The 22,677-nt window shown below is 43.9% G+C and overlaps 1 protein-coding gene across 8 annotated transcripts; it reads left to right on the top strand.

Annotated features, from left to right (window-relative positions):
- Positions 1-4,779: 4,779 nt before the first annotated feature.
- On the top strand, positions 4,780-12,259 carry CMTR2 (cap methyltransferase 2). 8 transcript variants are annotated; one of them, XM_015640381.2, is made up of 4 exons: positions 6,564-6,610; positions 7,271-7,472; positions 7,944-8,009; positions 8,651-12,259. In XM_015640381.2, the coding sequence occupies exon 4, from the start codon at positions 8,670-8,672 to the stop codon at positions 10,959-10,961; it is 2,292 nt and encodes a 763-aa protein (XP_015495867.1). In that variant the 5' UTR covers positions 6,564-6,610; positions 7,271-7,472; positions 7,944-8,009; positions 8,651-8,669; the 3' UTR covers positions 10,962-12,259. The 8 variants fall into 8 exon arrangements, with proteins under 8 accessions (XP_015495872.1, XP_015495871.1, XP_015495867.1 ...); XM_015640382.3 differs by having other exon boundaries at positions 6,588-6,610; positions 7,422-7,472; XM_015640383.3 differs by lacking the exon at positions 7,271-7,472 and having other exon boundaries at positions 6,570-6,610.
- Positions 12,260-22,677: the final 10,418 nt, after the last annotated feature.

Consider the following 22,677-nt stretch of genomic DNA (forward strand, 5'->3'; position numbering starts at 1 on the left):
AATGCTTGGCTGTGAGCCACTGTGCCAAAGGACTCTGCAAGTCACCACCACCCCAAGCAACATTCACCCAAACCCAGGGTCTTAGAGCCACTTCCCAGCTCACTCACGTCTTTTTGCCCTCTGGAAGTCCAGGCTCCTCTTGCCACTACTCAGGACTTACTTGAAACCCATTATTTGCTGCCATTAAATTAAATTACAGAGCAATGTTAGGTCCTTAATGTTGATTTTCCATATAGTTTGTTGGTATCAGCAGAGTTCTGATGCCCCTCAGATATGTTCCCTTCTTCAGCCTTAATCTGATTACGTTCATTAATCTGATTCTTTTTTGCAAAGCAGACAAGAGAGATCAGACAGCCTGAGAGCTCTTCCCAATTTGCTCTCATCTAAGACAATCTCCTTCCTAGTTTGGATTTACATGGAAAACAGGATTATCAAAAAGGGGCCATTTTATCTATCTTTCTGCAGTGTCTGTTATTTAACAGCAACAGAAATTACTTGAGTTTTAACCTGTAATGCCGCATTGGCTGGACAAGTACGAGATAAACGTTCATCCTACTAGGACAAAATTAATTTGAGCACTGAGGGCATTCATGCCAATTAGACTGCAGGGAATACTCCAAATCAGATTCATCTAGAAAAAGAAGGTATTGAATAGATTGCATAATGCTGAAAAAAAAGTATTGAGAATCTTCTGTCCTGAAGGAATCTCAGTTGTCTCTGTCTGTATGTGTCTGCAGCAATTTGTATCTATAATCCTGATTTTACTGCCTTGGCTGTCATTCAAGCCCTGCTTCTGTATTGAGAACTTCAACTGCTACAGGATGCAGATACAATCACCTGAAATAATTTTCTAACAATGCTGTACATTTCTACAGCAATTTCCATCTAAAAAAGCGTCGTGAAGTATTTTGCAAGCATTTCTTCAAAACATTTAATTAATGCTTTAGGGAAAGTTTCCACTTCCCTGTGTACTGACATTATCACAGTATCAAATTATCTTGCAGTCTTCTCACACGTACTGCACATCACTCTTTTGAGAAGAGGAACTGAGCTGCAGAAATATTCAGAGTGTCTACACAGTGGGGACAGCCTACCCAGAAGAAAGTATGCCCCCAAAGCACTACAGGCATTACCATGCCCTTACAGGTGCAGTGCTCACTTACCTGGGGGGAATTTCTCCCAGTCCTCTCATACTTAAGGCAGGATTGTGCCTCAGTGTTTTGGAGGAAGGTGAAATGGCTAAAGCTTGGAAAGAATTTGCTTTTCTGCTGACTACTGAAAGCACATGTTCAAGGTTTGATTAAAAAAATTACTGCCAAGAATTAATCAGGAATTTTGCAGCAATTTGGAAAGCCTTTGTTTGGGAAATTCATTATTGTCTGTACACTGGCTAGCCAAACAGCCACTGGAGTCTTATTACCCACCACAAAGGTAAATAAAATCAAATTATATACCAGAAAAGTTATTCCCCAACAGATCATTTTAATAACAATCTTTAGCAAGATCTGCCTGGACTGGTGAGCGTGCTGCTCATTTTACATCGACAGGAAAGAGACCTCTGACCACAGTGAATGCAGCAAAGGGTTGGCCAGGGGAACAGAAAACCAGATGTTCAAAGAGCCTGTCATGGTTAGCTGAGCAAAATGAGAGCAAAGCAATGCTTCCATGACAGCCAGAAAATGTTGCCATGGAAGCAGGAGAGATACAGAAATTTAAGACAGGCAGCAGGAAACCGAGGAGATGCGTGTTCAGTTAGGCCAGACGTCAGAAAAAAGCTTCCAGCCGCCCAAAATATGCAGTCCTAAATAGCCCTCCTGTGAGGGCAGTGGGAAAAGGCTTTTAGGACAGAGATCAGTTAATGTAAAGGGTTTATGATGTTTACTGGCAGGGAAGCTGCCACAGCACTCACAAATTGTATGCCTGCTCTGTAAAACCTCACCATCTTTATGAGACTTGGGCAGAAAGAGGAAGCAACTTGATGAAACCTGTGAAAAAATGGTATCACAGAAATCAGTAAAAGAGCAGAGATGTCCTAATACCAGCCAACACTTCCAGCTCTAGATCTATCAAACAGCAAATGGGAAGTCTGGGGTTGTGGCTATGGGAGTTTGTGGAAGCAAAAGTTCCTGTGGCAAGGAACTTGGAGAGAAAGAGTATAAAAAATATTATTGGGGGATTTGAGGGAAAGGAATTGTACCTTCTGAAAGGATACAAACAGCACAACCAGGGATCAGCAGTATGTCAAGCTTGGGATGAATGGATGGGCTTTTCAATGTGGAAGTGCTTTGAGGCAGGCAAAAAATCAGAGTTCAGGGGAAAGCGTGATGGAGGGCTGAAACAATACTTCAGTGAGGATAAGTGGAGGAGAAACCACAGATCCTGGTGGACTACAGACTAAAAAGGCCAGGTACCCGTCTGGCCTACAATAAACACAAATAACTTGAACAAAAAAGGAATAAGGAAGAAATGCTTTCAGGCCTGTCTCAGAAGAAAACAATTCTCAGATAATTAAATGATACTACACAGCTCCATGTATCACAAAGAATCCTTGACAATAGATATACTTCCCTGTTCAACACAGGTAAATGCAGTTCATATCCTGGCACCACAGGCAGCTGCTGGCCTGGGGCTCCAATATGCTTCTCCTTATGAAGGATATGACTTCTCTCTGGGAAGGTCATTTACACATAGCAAAACAACACAGGACCAAGGTTTATCCTGCTCTGTGGTCTGGTTTCCTCTTCAATAACTGATAATACTTTCACACAGTGAAATGCTCAACCTTTCACTAGGTCTCAGGAACATCTCCTCATTTCCCCAAAGTCCCCTTTGCAAAACACTGATTTCTGGAGTCAGTAGTTGAACATACTACCACTTGTAGTCATGATCTGTCAGGATGCATTTGTGCTGTTCCAACAGGATCAATGCTTCCTCATTATCTTGTTTGTGGTGCAATAATAACACATTACTGAATAGTCTATAGGTTTTCCCTTTCATTTCAGTGATTTTTGTTTAAAGAAGCAAAGGTTAGACAACTGTACGTCATTTAACTAACTGATTACATCAGACACTGTTTACTGGAGTTTCCCAACTCACTTTCCTTGTAGCAGATAGTGGCTGCAATTCCTCTGCTGATGAAACAAAAACTTGCCTGACTTTGGACTGCAAGCCAGAAGTAGAACAAGAATGACCCTTACAGATCAGTCCCCAAGGTCATGGAAACCCACTTCAGTAAGGGCAACCAGCTGTCCCAGCAGAATGTACCACATTGCAACAGATGATAGTGTTGTGATTTACACACTGACAAAGTTTAGATACTTTATTATCAATAAATCAAATCATAATCACCCACATAATCACTGTGGATGAGTCTTCTCATGTCTGACTGAGAGCCTTCTCTCAACTGCTCTGCCACACTAATGTTGTCACCCCAATTAATAAATATCTTGCATCTGGCACAGTGATGGATAAAACCACCGTGAGATCTGGTGCAAAATTATGTGGGTTTGGGACTGATCTTTAGAAACAGGATGAGAAGTACTGGGTATCCCATGGAATCTATGGAAGTTTCTTCCATGGCTCAGACAACCCCCTCCACACATCCAGTATGACTGAAAGAGCTCCCAAATGCTCCAGCAATAGTCCCCAGCTCCATCACACAGTAGAGTTATACCATATATTTACAAAAGAAAAAAAAAATCAGGGGCATAAACAAGACTACTTTGTTCTTAATGAGATGTTTAACTTCCTATGTTTAACTGCCCAATATTCCCTTAAAGACAGATGCTTCCATCTGGGGCTGTTGGTGCCACAGCTGTGCACACAGGTTATGGTTTGATTGGGAAAATATCAGCTGCAGATCAGCTGATAAAAGTTTAGCTCCATAGAAGCAGGAAGAAAGTGCTATGTTCTCATTTTAAGTATCTTACATGGACCAAAAAAACCAAACCAAACCAAACCAACCAACCAACCAACAAACAAAAAAGAGAGATATTATTTTGCGTAAGATAGAAGTATGAACTCAAATTTCTGCTTTAACTTGAAGATATTTCAGAAAACATAGGAGGATCCTGAAGCTCACAGCTGAGTTAAAAGTTTAATTCCAGAAAAAGCGTCACATTTCTCTTAAGCATGCTATTTAATCACATTTCTTTTAGCTAGGACTCTTGTGCTGTCATGTGGTCAGTGATGAATTGTTCTCTCCTGTGATTTGGAAGAGCCTTATCTCCAGGAGTCCAGGAGAGTGTGACACTGAGAAGCTCCAAGCTACAGTAAAAGCCTGGCAGGGTAGGAATGCAAAGGTCAAGTCCTGCTTACATACCACTTTCCTCTAGGAGCTGAATTGTAGCTGTTCTCTTGGTAATGTAATCCAAGCACTCAAAAGCATGTGAAAAGTGATGTGTTTATGAAGGAATTAAAAAGAATCAACCATTAAACTCAATGCTTTAATTACCTATGGCACACAGAAGTCAGTCAGTGTAAACCTTGTGGCTGGTGTGTGAGTACACAGAAACAACAAAAGGAAGGCAACCAAAACATCACAGCACCACTGGAAATAACAGACAGAAAGCCAAAACTAAGGGAAAGCTCTGTTCAGCTTTTTACTACAAACACAAACATTTCTGTAGCATATCTCTGACCTTCCCACTAACTTTAAATTCTCATGACCTAAAGATAAGATTTTAGCAGTGCCATTAGTGTGTGCCCTGTACAATCAAGAGAGACCAGACCAAGAACTGGAGAACCCTCCACACTCTCAGCTCCCCACCTCATCAGCTGCTCATCTGCTTTCATTCATTTGCCCCAGCTCTCACTCTACATTTACATTGCTAAAGATGTTGGTAAAGGTGATTTTCAAACAGGCTAGTCAAAGGGTGAAGAGGCACTGAGACAGAGAAATCTTCGATCTTCATCTCAGCCCCTTTCTCATTAGGTAAAACTTCTTTCTGATGAGGCAGCCAGTAAGTACCATTTTGTAACACCACTATTAGGGGTCAATATGACAGTGTTGGCTTGAAAAATACATTCTCTCTTTTTTTTTCCCTCAAGAGATTTAAAGAGTTTTAGTCCTGTATTCCTGTTTACAGGTAGCACTGGGCTTTTTCTATACTAAGATTCTTTCTATTTTGCAGTAATATTGCTTCATTTAGAAAGCAAGCAATTAGTTTAAAAGAGGGGAGGAAAGTTGTCTGGTTATAGATCCCTGTGCTCAGTTATGACTTTAACACACAAATTCTCTCATGTACCTAGAGTGGGAGAAAAGGCCCCTTATGTATACATTATTATATCCTTAAGATAGACATGGTAGGGTTTGGGGTTTTTTTCCAGTGACTGGGCTTCAAGCAAAATTTTCCCAAGTTATCAGTTCTGGAGTGCCTAGTACTGATAGCACTGAATTTCTGTACCAAAACTACTTCTGGCTTAGGACTGGACTGAGCTTCATGAAGAGTATGTGAGATTGTAAAAATCAATAGCAGGAAGCCTGGTATTAAAGCAAAAGGATTTTTGCCTACTCATGCTCCATTGTTGGCTGTTTGTTTCCAGAAGGGCTGGGGAGTGCCACATTCCTGAAACTGCATATAGGAAAATCCCTACAGTATTTAAAGTCTCAAAAGCAACTTGCACCTGCTGTCTACTGTATTGATGAACATGCTTTAACCTTTCTGCTTCTGTGTGCAGATTAGATGCTGCTTTGCTGTCTAAAGTGTCTGAGTGTTTCCAGGGATGCTGCAGTGGATGTTCAGTGATGCTCATTATGACTGTTAGTATTTCAAGGCTCTTGCCTCCTGCTAACCCAACCTGGGTGTAACAAGCGTCCTGGAGATTTAGAAAGGGCAGCAAGGTGGGTTACTATGTGAAGAGTCTTCTTAAGTACCTGTCTTGTGTGTTACAGAGGGCAGCGTAAGCTCTGGAGGAGCATCACTGCTGACTCCGGAGACTCAAAAGTGTGCTGAGCCCTGGCCTCTGCAGGGCTGCGAGACGATGGCGCTGGGCTCAGGCCCCCAGGGCATCGGGGTAAAACACACAGGGCGCCGAGCCCCAGTCCTGCCTCTCCAGCGGGTGGCCACACATCCCGACAAAGCTTTCCTCCTCTTTTCTTCCTGAGCAACCTGTCAGCGTTAGCGCCTGGTAAGTGCCGCGTGGACAACTCCCAGCAAGGCTGACTGCTGGGCTGCCCCGCTGCTCGGGGACGGCTCCTCTGCTCGCTTTTCCTCGTAAGAAACAGCCGCTCTTAAGCCCCTGTTTAGGAAATGGAGCCATAGCCGTGCTGCCGCCTGCCCGGCCTGCGCAGCCTTCACCGGACTCAGCCGCTCTTCACCCAACCCAGCGGCGAGCGTTCCCCGGCGGTGACGGTAAAAGCTCAGCAGCAGGAGCCTTCCCGGCCCGGGCCAGGGCGGTGCCCCCGAGGAGAGGGCGGGTCGGGCGGCGGGCGAGGGGCCGGGCTGGGCGCGCTCCCGCCGGGTGAGAGCGGGAGCGGCCGCGGGCCGCGCTGAGGCCGCGGCCTCGCGTACGGAGCGGGCGGCGCGGGGAGGCGCCTCGGGCGGGCGCGGCGCTACGAGCGGCCGGGGCGGAGTGAGGCGGCCGGGCCGGAAGCGGAGCGCGGGGATGGGTGAGAAGCTGCGCGGTGGGGCGAGCCCAGAGCCCGGTCCTGGCCGGAAGGGGACTGGAAATGACGATGAAAAATCGGGCGTTTGCCTGTTCTTGCTGTGCGCTGAGCGAGCTTGGATTTAGGGTTGAGCTTTTTAGTATTGTGGCTGGAGGACCTCTGGGACAGGCTGAGAGAGCTGGGATTGTTCAGCCTTGGAGAACACTCTGGGGAGACCTTAGAGCCCTTTCCAGTACTTAAAGGAGACTTATACGAAAGAGGGAGAGCAACTTTTTACACGGGCAGATAGTAGTGGAGCAAGGGAAAACGGTTTTAAACTAAAAGAGGAGAGATTTTAATTGGCTATTAGGAAGAAATTCTTCCCTGTGAGGGTGGTAAGGCCCTGGTACAGGTTGCCCAGACAAGCTGTAGCTTCCCCATCCCTGGAAGTGTCCAAGGCCAGGTTGGGTGGAGCTCTGAGCAACCTGGACCGGTGGAAGGTATCCCTACCCATGGCAGGGGGGTTGGAACAAGATGATCTTTCTGGTCCCTTCCAATCCAAACCTCTTTTATGAGTAACTGCGGTGAGCTGTAATTAAAAGCTTATAGTTGGTGTTTAAAATGAAATAAACCTAGTCCAGGGCATAATGGTCTATGTTTTCCCCAATTTTCCTCATTCCCCAGAACATCCTACAAGAAAGGATGACATTAAAGCCGGAGCACATCTGCATAGAGGACAGTGAAATTAAACCTATCAGTTGAAAGGCCTTAAATTGGGGAGAGGCAAGATGAAACCTCCACTGTGTGTGCGACCATGTGTCTCTCTTCTCCTCAGAGGGCTGATGGTGATGAGGAGGCGTGGACTATGGCCTGAGATGCTGCACAGGTTCGAGAGGAAGAGTAAAGTGCTGAGGATGGTCATTGTTTCCAAAATTTCTCAGCTCTTTCAGTTTTAATCTAATATTTTCTTAAATTCAACTGTTATGTAACACTTAAAATCATTGTATTTTGCTTTTGAGGGAATGGGAGGGGGCTTGAGGGATGGTTAAAGTGTTAGGCTGAGAGATTTCCTAACTCGAGTGTTAATTTTGATGAAGTTATTTTGCTTAAATGAACATCTTACTTCGGAATAAATTGCTGGCTGGCTGATTTCTGGTTAGTGCCTGTCACTTGTGCGATGTGTTCTTTGTGCTGAGCAGTGGAGCAGGTTGCAGCAGCCTCCTCAGCTTTGTGTGGAGTGTGCTTGTATTTGTTGGTCTTTACCCACTCACAGCACAACACTTAGCACTACTTTCTTCTTTAATATCAGGCACTTATTCCCATTGACCACAGCTGTAACCAAATCCTCTCATTTCAGATTTATCACAGTTTTTTCAGTCATTAAAGGAAGACATAAGGATTTGCAGTCATCTGGCAGAGAGCGGTAATGCTGAGCAGAGAAAAGGGGTTTTTGGTGTCCAGCATCCCTCCAGGGCCCTTCAGCTGAGGGACACTTCTCGAGGGTGCCAATGAGGGGCTCCCCCAGCAGCACCCTGGGCCTGGTGGGAGGGTTGTTCCCACTTGGGAAATTGGAGCAGCAGCAGCTGTGCTCCCTCTCAAAGTTGCCTTTGCTTGTGGCTCCTCACCCTCCATACTTTGAGCTCTCAGATAAACACTGCCATAATCAGATGATAAAATTTCTGGGCCACTTGCTGAATTTGGAGAGCTTGTGGTGTGTTCTCTTTTGTGACTGAGAGGGATATTTGTGTTTAAGTGTTTAGACCCATACAATGAGCAGAATATTTAGAGTCGGTGAAGGGCCAAGCACCAGCCAACTCTTCACTTACTATGTAAATAGCAAGAGAGGCGATTGAACTGGTGAAACTCCTGATTTCCAAATGACCTTATTTAGGATAGCCCTCATTTACTTTCCTCATTAGTGCATTATTCCATGAAGCATTTACTTCTGTTCCAGAATACAGCTGTTAAGCAGGACACATTTTTATTTTTTTATAAAAGGCTTTTTCTATTTCTGTACTAGTATGATTGGAATGACATGGTTTCTTCTCCCCTGCTGTTGTCCAGGTTGTGAATCAACCCAAGAATGGATAAATCTAAGCAGCCTTACGTTAACCAGAAGACCAGCCTTGAGAAGTTCAGTCCTGAAATTATTTCTGAAATTGAGAAGCTCTTTGCAAAGAAATTTACTTACACTAAGCCAGTGAATGGTGAATGGAAGCTGCCAGATCCCAGCAATGCTTTTACATGTGATCACGTGGAATTTCACTCACTCCTGGCTCTGAAGGACTCAATGAACGAAGTGAAGAACCAACTAAGTGATAAGAACCTCGAGGACTGGCATCGGCACACCTCATTTACCAATAAAGCAGGGAAAATAATATCTCATGTGAAGAAGTCTGTAAATGCTGAGCTCTGTACCCAAGCATGGTGCAAATTTCATGAGATCCTGTGCAGTTTTTCTCTTCTCCCAGAAGAAGCTCTTCAAGATGGAGAACTCAATTCTGTCCACCTCTGTGAAGCACCTGGAGCTTTTATAGCCAGCCTTAACCACTTCTTGAAGTCCCACCATGTCCCTTGCCACTGGAATTGGGTGGCTAATACTCTAAACCCTTATCATGAAGCCAATGACACCCTTATGATGATCATGGATGACCGTCTGATAGCAAATACGTTACCTTGGTGGTACTTTGGCCCAGATAACACTGGGGATGTGATGACATTAAGACATCTAACAGGACTTCAGAGCTTTGTGAGCAGTATGACCACAGTTCACTTGGTAACTGCTGATGGCAGCTTTGACTGCCAGGGAAATCCAGGCGAACAGGAAGCTCTCGTCTCACCCCTTCATTACTGTGAAACAGTCACTGCTTTAATGATCCTGGGCACTGGAGGATCCTTCATTTTGAAGATGTTCACTCTGTTTGAACACTGTTCTGTCAACCTGCTCTTTCTCCTAAACTGCTCTTTTGAGGAGGTCCATGTCTTTAAACCAGCCACCAGCAAAGCTGGAAACTCAGAGGCCTATGTGGTTTGTCTTCGCTATATGGGCAGAGAAAGCCTTCATATGCTTCTTCCTAAAATGATGCAGAACTTTGGAACTGAAATTATCAACAAAGCCCTTTTCTCCCAGCATACACTACCAGAATCATTCCTTAAAATACATGAAGAGTGTTGCATGTTCTTCCACAAGTTCCAGGTAGAGACTATCTCTGAAAATATCAGTCTTTTTGAGCACATGGAAGAAGCGGAGCAGATGAAACTCAACAAGTTAAGAGACTGTGCAGTACAGTTCTTCATGCAAAAGTTCCACATGAAACCCATTGGCAGAAGTAATTGGCTTGTCAAGAAATCCCAGGCTGGTTGCAGCATGAGTGCAAAATGGTTTGGGCAAAGAAACAAATATTTTAGTACATACAATGAAAGGAAGGTGATGGAAACCCTGACATGGAATGATAAAGTGGCAAAGGGATATTTTTATCACTGGGCTGAGGAACACAGTTTAAATAATGCTGGGAACACGTGCATCCTGGAAGGATCATTTTCAAACCTTGAATGTAGCTTTTGGTACATCTTGGAAGGAAAAAGATTGCCAAGGGTAAAGTGTTCTCCATTTTGTGATGTTCAGGTCTTAGAAAGTCTTAATGAGGCTGTGAAAGAGTTGGGTGGGGGGAGGCTGAAAGGCAAATCAATGCTGCCTTGTCACTCTTGTGAAGTTCTTCCTGGGGAACTCATACTGGCAAAAGTGTTTGATCTTTCCAGGTGCCATCAGGAAGTCCTAAATGAAAGTTGTAGTGACCAATTCAAGTGCCTTGTAGTGGGCTTTCCCTCTCTCTGTGACACAGAAAGCCAGCCCAATATGGAAATAAAGCCCGTGGACTCAGCCACGCTGCTGACTTTCACCTTCTCTTTGCTGTATGATGGAGAACCAAAGTACCAGCAGCAGCTTTTGGAGTGTGTTCTGCGTTCATTGGCCCAGCTGGCAGCAGGAGATGCGTTGGTTTTGCCTGTTCTCTCCTGCCTGACACGTTTCACAGCTGGCCTGGTGTTCATCCTGCACTGCTGTTTCAGGAGCATCGCGTTCGCGTGTCCGACCTCGCGGGAGCCCCTGAGGACCAGCGCCGCTTTGCTGTGCGTTGGGTACCAAGGCGTCCCCGCGCCCGTGGTGGAGTATCTGCAGCATCTGAATGCACTGATGAACTCTTTGCTGGACACAGACTCTCCCCAGCAGGTTCTGCAGTTCGTGCCCATGGAGATTCTCCTCCAGGGCAAGCTGTTGGAGTTTCTAGGGGATTTAAACACAGCCATTGCAAAGAGACAGCTCCACCTGATTGTGCAGGCTCAGCAGCAGCAAATGGCTAGTGACATTCCACTTTAAAATAATTCTACAACTGTGTGAGTTGCTGCTGCTAGACCTTGTTTCAGGGGCAGGCAGAAGGTGTTAAAAACATTGTTTATGTGAATGTAACATTAATGCAAAACTGGTGTGGCATTGAAAGTGCTGGGAGGATGTTTTGAGCTATCAATCCTATTTGCACCATATTTTCTCTGTAGGAAATAGGAGAAAAGAAAGCCAGACCTTGATTTCTGGCCAGTGGGCTGGGTGTTTTAGGATGCAGAATAACATGGAATCCTTGATTCAGTGGAAGCAAGGGCTGACAAGTGAGCATAAGCCTCAGAGCCTCTTGCTATCATCCTTAAAAACTGTCTTTTGACATCCCTTTAATTTACAGTTATTTTCATTTTTAATGGTGATGTCGAGGAAATCCTGTGTAAGTTGCCTTATGATTTTGTATGGTATGAAATGGTGGTTATAGGTACATGTCCCCATTTGCCATTCTTAAACAAGAGCCTCTGAATTTTCACCTCGTAGCCTTTGAATATCAGCCTCTACTTTAGCACTTCAGTGAGTGAGGACTGAGATGAAAATTTCCTTGCCAAAGCCTGATAATGGTTTCTCCATCTCATTCTTGCAGCTGTTTTGTGAATGCCATGCTGATATCTTGAGTTCCAATTCTCTGCACTTCAGTCACTTGACAGAAGGATCAAATGGAGCTGTTTATGCCAGAGAAGTGCTCAGCCTCTGGTTGTTCATTGCTTACTCTTCAGGCAATAATTTGGATTGCCATCAAGCCCTCTCTTGTGACTTCTTATGGGTCCAAAGCTGAGCTCAATTCTCAAGAATGAAATTTGCTAAAAGAATTAGCCAGTGGCTGTAGACACTTAGGCTTGTAACAAGCAGAACCTTTAAGAGACATTTAAAAATAGGAAACTTCCATTAGCCACGAGAGGCTCATATAACATGCAGTTGCTGGAATTTGCTAGCCTTTCCATGCTAAAAATCCTTAAAACAACAGCTCTGAGGTATTACCATCTGAACAAACAGTTGTTTGAACAGTTCATCAGTTGTGTGCTGCCTTTCTTGTGCACACAAGTGTGTTCATGTTTGTGTGGGAGCCCTCAGGGTTACACAGCTGAAAAGCTTTTGTGTTGTAATTAATCAGTATGTGCTTTTGGTGTGAAGGATGCATATATTTTTTGAAGTAGGAGAAAAGATGTTGATTTACATGGCTGTTGTATATTTTCATTTTATCAACAAATATTGAAAGAGTTAATAGACCTTTTTTAAAAAAAGGAAAACAAATGTTGTTTGAAAAAATAAAGCCTTTTATTTTATGTTTTCGGTGTTGCTGTTTACATGTTTCTTTACCAAACATGGAAGAAATCAATGAAATGCAGTAGGGGAGCATGGTTTAATTTTTTTAAAATTTTTTTTTTAGCCAAGCTTTCCTCATCTTACCATTTGGATCCATCCTCCATGAGTGAAGGGTACAGTTGTCCTCATTTCTCTCTAACTTTAACTTTGGCGTTTACCAGCTTAGAGAGACTCTGCTTGCAGATGTGGTGAAAACAGTGGGGGAGGCCTGCACACAGTTCCCTTGGCCTTGTCACTGAGCCTTGCAGTCCATGTCCCACTGTGCCTGCTGTAACCCTTAGCAGAAGGATTTTCTTAAGGATCTTCAGTTTCTCCTGGCTATGACAACTGCTCTGGTAGGATAAGGTTGTTATACACTGTACTTTTGCCTGCAGAGTCTGTTATTTATTCTTATCCAAATGTTCTCATCCTAATTGCTTGCCTTCACTGAGTGGTGTGATTAAGAAAAAGCTGTGTGCCTTATTCCTCAGGGCTGGCTCTGCTGCACTGCCAGGGGTTCCAGGTGATTGTCTTTGGGTTGGCTATCCAATTTGTCTGGAGACTGCTTGCTAACTTATTTTGATTGCAATTATTAATGCTAATGTGTTTTTCCCGTTGCCTTTCTCTTTGGAAGTAAAGCACCAAATTGGAGAGCTGGGGAGGATCATTCTGTGTCCTAGAGGTGTGAGATGACACAGGAAACGAATCCTGTACCAATAACTTCATTTCCTTACAGCTAGTTGGTGTTTTTTTGGGAAATCTTTATGCAGAAGAGGAGTTGAATGGATGCTGAACTGAATGACAGTGTTGCCTCTCTTGCTTTTAGTGAAGCTTAAGACTTTGGCTGTTAATGTCAGAATGTTCTTCAGGGATGTGAGGACTTCAGAAGCATCCTTAAATCAGGAGACTGGGTTGGAAGTGGTTGCTATAGGGATTGTCTAGTTGATTTTGGTAGAAATACTGTTTAATGTGTTTATGGTTTTACTGAATTATAGGGAAATGTAAATGCTCAGAATTGTATTCAAGCTTATCAAAAGTTTTATGAAATATTTGCATTCCCAATATAACAATATAAAAACAGTGCCTAAAGACATGAAATGGCAGATTGGAAGGTAAAAGGAAAATATGGATGTCTTAATTTTGCTGCTACAGACCTTAAAAGATGCATATGCAACTTCTGCAGTCTTTAAAGTCAATTTATACACTACATTATTTAGATTATGCATCTGATTTGAATTTTGATAGATCTTAATATACTAGCATGCCTGGCAGTTTTTGAGTTTAAATAGTTGGTGTTGAAAGCAAAGACAAAGCACTGAGCCCAAAGCAAATTAGCTTTCTCCCTGGCTGAACAGCTATTTAACAAATGTCCTTTTCCTGTCTTGTGTCAGGTCCTCTGTGTCCCCCATGGAGACTGGGGAGATGAAATTTTACCTGTAACACAATTTGCACTAGAGCACCACAGTAAATGGCTCCTTTTATTAAAACAATAATATGAAATTGTATATGAAAATAATATTTTTTCCTCTGTAGGAAACTTGAATAGATTTATTGAAGTGCATCATCATAGTGCTTGGGGATGACTCGCTTGTTAAAGAATTGATTTATCTAAATTGGGGGATAGCAGGGAGAAGAGCCTGTCACTTGCTGGTGAATTGATTTGTTTAGATTGGGGGATAGCAGAGTGAAAGTGAATCAATATTCAAAACTTATTTGTTGCTGAAGCCAGAGATCATTATCTGGGTATCAAAGAGATGAATGAGCAAATGCTGCTTGATATAAATGAGAGCTCATGCCAAGGTAGCCCCGGGTCCTTGGCTGTCAGGTACCTGTGCTTCAAAACAATGACCCTGTACCAGTGGGTAATGAAACCTCAATTAAGACTAAGGAATAAAGGGGCTGTGGTGAAGTGCCTTAAGCCTCTAGAGAGTTAAGGTGATTAAATACTTGCTTTATGATCAGCTGACTGCCCCAGGTTGACGGCAGAGCACAACTCAACACCATTGAGTTGAAATGTAATGAAATCTGTCTTGGGGTCACAATTAAACCTAATTTCAAGGTGGCTGCTGAATAGCTGCACATCCCCACAAATAATGGTGTGCTCTGACAGATGAGTGTTTAGCAGAGGAATGTGGGGCTGTCAGAATTGTGTGAGCCCTCTGAGCAGCTCCCTGCCTTCACTACTGCAGTGATGCTGATGGTACCCAGCCATGCAGCTGGAGCAAATCATGCGACCATGCAGACAGCAGGCAGAGCCCTGCATGGAGCAGATCAGCAGCACAGGATGTGTTTGGGATTAGTGCAGCTAGGGCTGGGGTGGCTGTAGGATTCCTGGCTGGTGGGAATGGTGATATTTGGCAGCAGAAGCTTGTTGTCACACCTGAAAGCCACGTAACAGCTCTTTGAACTGGCATTGAGTGTTAGCACAAACTGGAAGGGACCTGGATCCAGCTGATGTATTGGGAATTAAAGGAAAGCTAGTTCAAAAACTTACTTTTGCTCTTTGGGAACACAGGAGAGGCTTGTCCACACCTAGGGTGAGCTTGCACTTTTTGTGGAAACACCGGAGGAAGCTGGTGTTTAATAACTGTCAGCACTATGGTCTTAACTATAAATCACAAAGTAATTGATTTCAGGGTGTTAACAAAATTTGGATTTATGGAAAAGTTCAGTTATGCCTAAGATGCACAGTTAATAGCACTGGCACTGAATAAAACTCAAATTAACTTTGTTTCCATTATGAAACAGGGTGGTATTAGCCCATAAATTTATATTCATATAAGTGGTTTGGCTCTTAATTACGTGACTAGCTTTGTGAAAGTTCTGTGCTTGAAAGCTGTTTTCAGACTTGGAAACCTGTTAAAAGCTCTGGATATTGTCCAGCTTTCAATTCCCAGCAGTATCACTGCTCTGTGTGTGAAAACTCAAGACCAGACTCTGACTGGAATTGCTCAGACTTTTTGGAGGGAAGAGTTTGAGTAGGAAATGGATTAAATTCAGATGTAAATTAACTCTGACTAGTTCCTCACTAGATTACAGAGGGGATCTGCAGGACAGCCACTGCTACATAGGCTGGATGCTGGGACAATGGGGTTTAGCAAAAGGGAGCTAGAACAGAAGTTACAAATGTACAATTGTAAATTAGACAAATTTGGAGTCTTCTCATATGATCCTGATGCCAAACTGTGCTTAGTGAGTGTAACAGGCCTCAGAGCTGGCTTGGGGCTGAGCACATGCAGCAGCTGAGAAGACCTATTTATGTTTCAGTAACTGACCTTACTCATCACATCACTTTCTGCAGTTTTGAAGTGACCCCTGAAGGAAACAGTGACAGCAGCAGTCTCAGGAGCATGAGTGGAAGTAATGAAGCAGTAATTAGCAATTAATAAAGTGTGGTGAAACTTTTAACTGCTGTGCTGGCCTAGAGGTCTGGTGCTGGAGTGGAATAGTCCCTTGGAAATCTACAACTCAGATTAATTATCATAATTTCCTTTGGACACCATCTGCTTTTGGAGCCAACTTGTATATTTACTTTTTCCCTTGAAGGTAGATGAGTTTTAAGTGGCTTTTCACATTTTCCATTTCTGTGGCTTTTCACAGCAGAGATTAAATTGAAGCTGGGATCAAGATATGGGAAATGAGATGGCCCCTGTGTCTGATGTGTCCTACAGAGACTGTGAGGGTAGGGTTCTGTTGGAATAGCCAGCAGGGTGTCAGAAAAGTGTTGAAAAACATAGACAGAACCTTCTTTGTAGTTGGCAGAGGGGTGGTACCTTTTCCAGGGGGACATAACTTGAAATTGTGCTGTCTCTGTGCTCTTCTCTTCCCCTTCCCACCTCAAGCCCTTCTGAGCCATGTCTGGAAGATGCCACCTTTCAGAGAGTGTGAAAGGCAAGGATTGCTAAGGAGCCCTCCTGACCTGAAGTTGCCACAGGGTTACCAACAACAGGCCAGCCCAGGTGAGGCCAGTAACGCTGTCTGAGGGAGAAGGATCCTGTGCCTGTGGGGATCACCGTGGGGATGCCCTTTGCTCCTCACAGCTGTTGCACTGCGTTGCTTTAGCAGGTGTGTGCTGGGTTATGCCATGCACTGGAAGGTTAGCTAAGGCAAGAACTTAAACTACACCACCACTCCTTGCTCTCCTAAAGATGGGCCTGAAAAATGGTTAGATCATGAAAACATAGAGCCAAACACCACCAGCCTTCCCCTCATTCCCCACTGTGTTAATCATTCATGGCAGGAGCTAAGAGCAAGTCAGGAGGGTCAGGTAAGGCTGAAATAGCTTTTGGTTTTCAGCTATAGGAATGCCCAAAGGACCTGAACAGAGCAAAACACTTTTCAAGCAGCAAAGGTGCAAAAATGGGACACAGGAATTTTGGAATATGTCAGTGCAATTTTAAACGTCACTCGTTTGCACTGAAGGCTTGTAATAATGATTCTATTTTGTCTTGTGTAAATCAGTTTTAATTAATAGAGCAGATGTACCAACAATGCATCTGGAAATGAAATGGAGGAAAAAAGAAAAGAGGCAGCTGGTGCTAGTGGATGTAAATATTTGCTTTTTGGGAAGTGAAGCTCTGCAGAAACTTCAGGCTCCATTTCAAATTCAGAAGCCTGTTTCTTATGCCTGTGGAGATATATGGAGCAGAAAAAATTAACGAAACCATAATGCTGCTTTATTTGAATCTAGTGCATGTGATGTAAGTAGCCCAAGTTTTTGGAATAGGACCAACATATGAAATCTTGGTTCCTGCTGAAATATTAAGACTTTGTTGATGCAAGGTGCATTAATTCCAGAGGAGCTGTCTCTGTACCAAGAAGCCTTCCCAGGCCTCTGCAGTACAGTCTTGGCTTATGAACATGGACAAATGGAAATGCTAATGTTTGACCCTTACTAGAGCAGAGTGAGGTGCAGTGATGCTACTGAAACAGGGCCTGACTGGCAAACCAAGTGTAAGAGGTTCACATATCTGAAAGCTGCTGCTGGGGAGGTGTGACAGATGTGTGGATGGACTCTGAGCCTTATGTGAAGCTGAGGGTTGAAACAAAAGCGAGACATAAATTAGGACTTTGCAGGTTTTGATGGGACTCTCCACAGCTCTCCTGTGTTATTTTTTGTGCCCTCTTAACTGCAGAACAGTCTTTTAAATCTTCCTCACTACCTTTCAGTATTGAACTTTTTGTGAAATCCCAGGCTATTTGTGTTAGAATTAGGACAGCTTTTTGTTCTCTTTTGTATTTTTTTTTTTTGTTAGTGCCTGTAACTGCTAAGAAAAATTTGAAAACACAAGCCTGAAAGCACAAAGTACTGCAGCAAACATAGAATGTAGCATGCAAAACAAACCCACTTTTAAAGCAATGACTGGTGAGTGGTGATGTCCAGCCTGGAACTGGCAGTGTGGGAGAAGGAAGACAGTAAGGGTTGATCCAGAGCAGGTATTTTGTGTTTGGTGAACCAGACAGTGGGGGTGGGAAGGATTCCTCGAAGTAGTTTAAGTGGTAGCACACATATTGTTAATGCTTATTGCCAGCTCTCTGAGGATAACACAGACTTCCTTGCTCTGCAGCTTACTTTAGTAATAGGACATCAGGAAGCTTGCACACAATGTTGTATGTACATGTTCTGGTTTAGGGTTTTGTGCCTTGATGCTGAGGGATCACCTCAAAATGGCAGCACAGCTCAGAGCTGAGCTGGATCTGGATCAAAGTGAAGTTCCTCTGTCCTTTCCCAAAAGAAAGTTTGCAGGTGTAAGTAGTGCTCCTGCTGCTGAGGGGATTGGGTTTTCCAGGCCTGGAGCAGATTATAGGCCTGTCTATACTGAGTTTGCATTGTGGAAGCTTGTGTACAATAACTTGTACAGTAACACCTCACTTCTCTGTCCCTTCTGTTTCAGAGCTCTGCTGTCAGCTATTTAATACCCTACTCTGCTTACTGCTGTCATTGTCCTGCTATCCTTCATCCTTCATCCTTAATTGTCCTCGGTGAGCAGCAGGCATCGGGAATGGTGATGAAGATGTAATGGATTGGAAGAGGCAGCAGGACCACTGGCTGTGAGAGATTTGTACAGTGTTGTCTCGCAGGTGAAGCAGCTGAGATTTTTCAGAAGGATGATGTGTATGAAGATGGGTCAGACAGGGTCACCAGGACATGATGAAGTTTAATTTTGCGTTATAAAGGGATTTTCCACTCAACTTCAGACTAATAAGCAGTTAGTTCTTGGTATTTAAAACCAGAATCTCCTTTAGTACTTTTGTCATTACCAGGTGTTGAGTTGGCAGCTGACAACCCCGGTGGTCTTGCTTGTCTATCCATCTTCCACCCAGTCTGTGGGCTTAGGTTGTGTGTGTATATGGAATTCCTGCACACATTCCTCTGCCCATTGTTTCTTATGGGAAGGATTGGATTGTGGTCAGCCACACTTCCAGGATCATCTCCTCCTCAGGTAATGGGATGCCTGAAACTGTAGTTGGACTATTTGGGGAATGATCACAGAATCAGAATTTAGGGCTGAGGAGTCAAATGAAGAGAGAAGAATGCAGAACATGCAGCTACAAGCCTGTGTATGTATTCAAATGCATGGCTCTGTCTCCCCAGGCTGCAGAAGTTATTTTGTGGAATAATTCTCAGTTGTTTAAGGATTTCTGGAAACTAATAGGAAGAGGTGTTATGTTCTATCTGACTTATTTTATTCCCTCACTACAGCTGGGGTTCTGATGGTGTCCTTAAGGTGACCCTTTCAAGTTCTGGCCTTCTGGGACTTTAAGGGCAATGAAAAATTTGCTGTCAGACCCCGTGGACTGTGTGGGGGCTCTGGCAGGTGAGAGGAGGCTGTGTCCAGAGAAGGCACAGCTGCCTCAGTTGTAGCCACCAGCTTCCAGGAGCACTCTAAGTTGTGCAGGGCCTGAGCTGCGCCTTAGCTGACTTTAAAGTGTCAGGTAAACCTGTTGTCTGATGTTTAAATGCTGGGGTAACCTTGCTCTGTAGGGGAAATGGGAAACTTTGGAGGCAATGCTGTGACACAAGAGTCCTGTGAAGCAAGAAGGAGTGATTTGTCAAATGACACTGTCACCTTTGATGTGGTGAAGGGAATCAGCACAGGGCACTGTGTCCTAGGTGGCTTGCTTGATGTTTTGTTAAGGATTTGAGCTGCCCATTTCCCACTGAGCTTTGGGATGCAGATGTCAAGGCTGGCTCTGTTTAGATGGAGCTCTGCTTCAGAGCTGCACTTCAAAAGCTGGTGGAGAATGTCCCAGCAGGGGGACTGTAATTGCCATATACTTTTCCCATAATGATATGGGGGAAAGAATCCGGGGCAGCTAGTCTTATTTTTCCTGGGTGTTAGGTCTGCTGTAGAAGGCAGGAGCAGGGAGTGGAATCCTGTGTCTCCTCAGCTGTGTGGATGCTCCCTTTTTAAAAATACAGGCTTAAAAATTGAATGCTTCTTAAAAAGCAGGAGTCAACAAGGGAGACCTGGGCCAAGCTCTTTGCTAGCAGAGCTATGCTGAACTCTCTGCCCTTGCACCAGAAGATAATTTGCCTCCCAGTGGTGGAAGGCTGAGCAAATGCCCCCCACAGAAGGGAAACAACTTGCTCAATCAGGCTTCCTCTGCCCTTTCCTTTTTACTTAAGAAGAGAGCCAACCCTGATGAAGTTTGGATCACTGGCACAAAAGCTAAGTCACAGAGATATTTTCAAAACCTTACCTTTATGAAACTAGTGCAGAAAGGAAAGTTAGGGTGACTGGTCTTTGGCTTCTTCTGTGGCTCTGACAAGCCCATGAACAATTTCCCATCCTCCCACAGATGACTGTGAGCAGGACAGCCCACTCTGATGCCTGTCAAAGTGAACCTGTCAGATCAGGAGGGAGCTTGTCTCTCCCAGCTAGAGAAGAGATGGTGTCCAATCCTTACCCTCCTACAGAGCTGTGGCAGTCACCCTCAGGAAAAGAGTGGTCTTGGTTTGCATCTAAGAAGCAGAATGGGATATTTACCTTGTAACACAGTGGTACCTCTAGGGCAAAGCAAAAGATTACTTGTTTTGATGAATATTAATTTTCACTCTGATTTTATCCTGTCTGAACAGTTTTGTTGAATCCTGACTGTTCTCTCCAGCTGTCCATCACTGACTCTCCCACTTTGATGGCTCTTGTCACAAATAGCATGGTAAAAAGATCTTAGTTATTTTCTCTTTTCTTTTTTCTCCTTTGAGAAGTCTCATTTACTTTCTGCAGCTGTCCTGACTCCCTTCCTCCTATCATTACTGGGTAGCAATGTGGCAATTAGAGCTGGCCACCCCCAGGAGGAGGTGTGCTCCACTGGCTTTGAAAGACTTTGCAGCCCTGTCCTTTGTGCTCTTCTCCAAAGCTTTTCTCCCTGTGAAATGGATTTTAATGTTATGCCATTCCTTGTATAGTAACATCTATAAAGATACAAAAATGTCTGGGACCTGGATTGGTTTTGTGAAGCCTTGACTCTTTTCATCTTCCTTGGAAGTTATATTGCTCCCCATCTCTCTGTCCCCCTTTCCTTCGTGCCCTTCAAAGTATATCTTTGAGGTGATGTAAAGGCATCTATTGCTTAAGTATTGATGTGCCAAGCAAGGGCAGAGAAAGCACCAGCTGTCTCTTTCTTGGAGCACCAGCCTCTACAGTTCTGGAGCCAGATGGGGACATTTCTGAAGGGATGGTGTGATATTCAGATCCCTGTGCTCCTCGCTTTGTCAGTCTCTTTCACACCTGCTTTTCTTCCCCGGGTTTTGCCTCAATCGCTGCTCAGGCTCTGTGGCTGTTCAGCTGCCACAGGCCAAGTGGCTGTTGTGGGAATCAAGCTGGTCAGAGACAGCAGCACTTGAACTAATAAGGAAGGGAGATTCTGTGCTGTGTCTCATCTTGCTGAAGGTGCTTTCATTGCCATTTCAGAAGACCAGCCTAATGCTGCGGTTGAGTTGGACCTGAAGGTTTGCTCTGGAGACCAAAGGATGGGGAAATTTAGAAGCTAATGCCTAATCCTGTGGGCATCAACAACATTTTTAATGCTGTTTCTTTGATGACTTGTAGGAAGCATTTAATTTTGTTTTGTGTAAGGTGGTGTAAAGCAATTCAGTGCAGCTGGAAGCTAGAGGCAAGGCTATTTATTTCAGGGCTTTGAAGAGCTCTACTCCAGTGATAGCTGTCTTACTGCTGCAGTAGCTGGTTTTGTTTTGCTTTGGAGCAAATGAATAAAAATGTTCCACTCATTTAATTTTCTCTGAGGTGAGAAAATTCCTGGAAGTCTACTGATGAAGTTAAGGAAAATCTTAATCATTTTTCCCTGAAGCGTCTTGAGTGCAGCTCCCAGAACGCCAGGGTTTGGAAGCCTGAAAGCACTGACTGGATGTTGTGAGAGGACTCCTGACATGAGGGCTGGGCTGCAGATGTGGCTGTAGGTACTGGATGGAGCTGCTGGATGTCTTGGTGAAACTGACATTTTTTTTTGAGATTGCTGTACTCTTTGTACCAATTGCTAATAAACTACTTTCTGTTGGCAGGGCTGATGATCCATCAGTCTGTGTTCTCAGAGATGAGCCCTTTGCTAGGGCATCTCTACAGAGAGCTTTGTCATATCTTGATAGCATTTGACATTTCCAGGCAATGCTTAAATCTCCCAATTGACAGTGCTTAACCCTTTCCCCTAAGAGCTTTCCAACAGTGATTCCTATAAACTTTAGTTTTCCCCTCAAAGAATTGTTACCAAAAGCTTCTGTATTTTTTTTATTTTTTTTATTATTTCACTTGTCATATTCTGCTAATGAATCTTTATCTTTGTTGCTTTGGGCTTTAAATGTTTAAATGGCTTTTAATTAGGATATGAGCTTTTCTGGCTGTGGGCTGATGGACAGCTCTCTGGTGACCAGAAGCAGGAGAAGAATGGAGGGATTACTGTATTGCTTCTTGTACTTGAAGGAACAGTCCTCTGGCCCAGGTGGGTTTGGATGTCTCGTTTAGGAGGGGCATACCAGGCCTCAAAATCCAGCAGTTTATGCCAATTTATTAGTTGTTCTGTTTCTGTCCTGCTTCTTGCCCTTCATTTGCAGAGCCAGATTAAGACTGTGTGATGCACAGAGGTTCAGGGCAGGGCTACCTTTTCCTCCAGGACAGAATCTGTTGATTCAGCTCAGTATTTTAAGCAGGAATTGCATGCAAAATGGAGCTGAATGAACACTACTCCTAGCAAGAGCTGGTAGCAAGCATGGATGAACAGTTCATTCACAGTCATTTAAACACTGAAGAATATAAGATACGTGTGTTTAAAATTGCTTTCTCAACCACTGTTTAGCATCTTGAGGTCTCAAGGGTTAAAACACCTCTGGCACCTTGGATCAGTATGTGGGGATTTAAAAGTGCTCTGGACTAAGCAGACA

Source organism: Parus major, chromosome 11 (genome assembly GCF_001522545.3).
Source record: "Parus major isolate Abel chromosome 11, Parus_major1.1, whole genome shotgun sequence".
Taxonomy (NCBI): Eukaryota; Metazoa; Chordata; class Aves; order Passeriformes; family Paridae; genus Parus; species Parus major.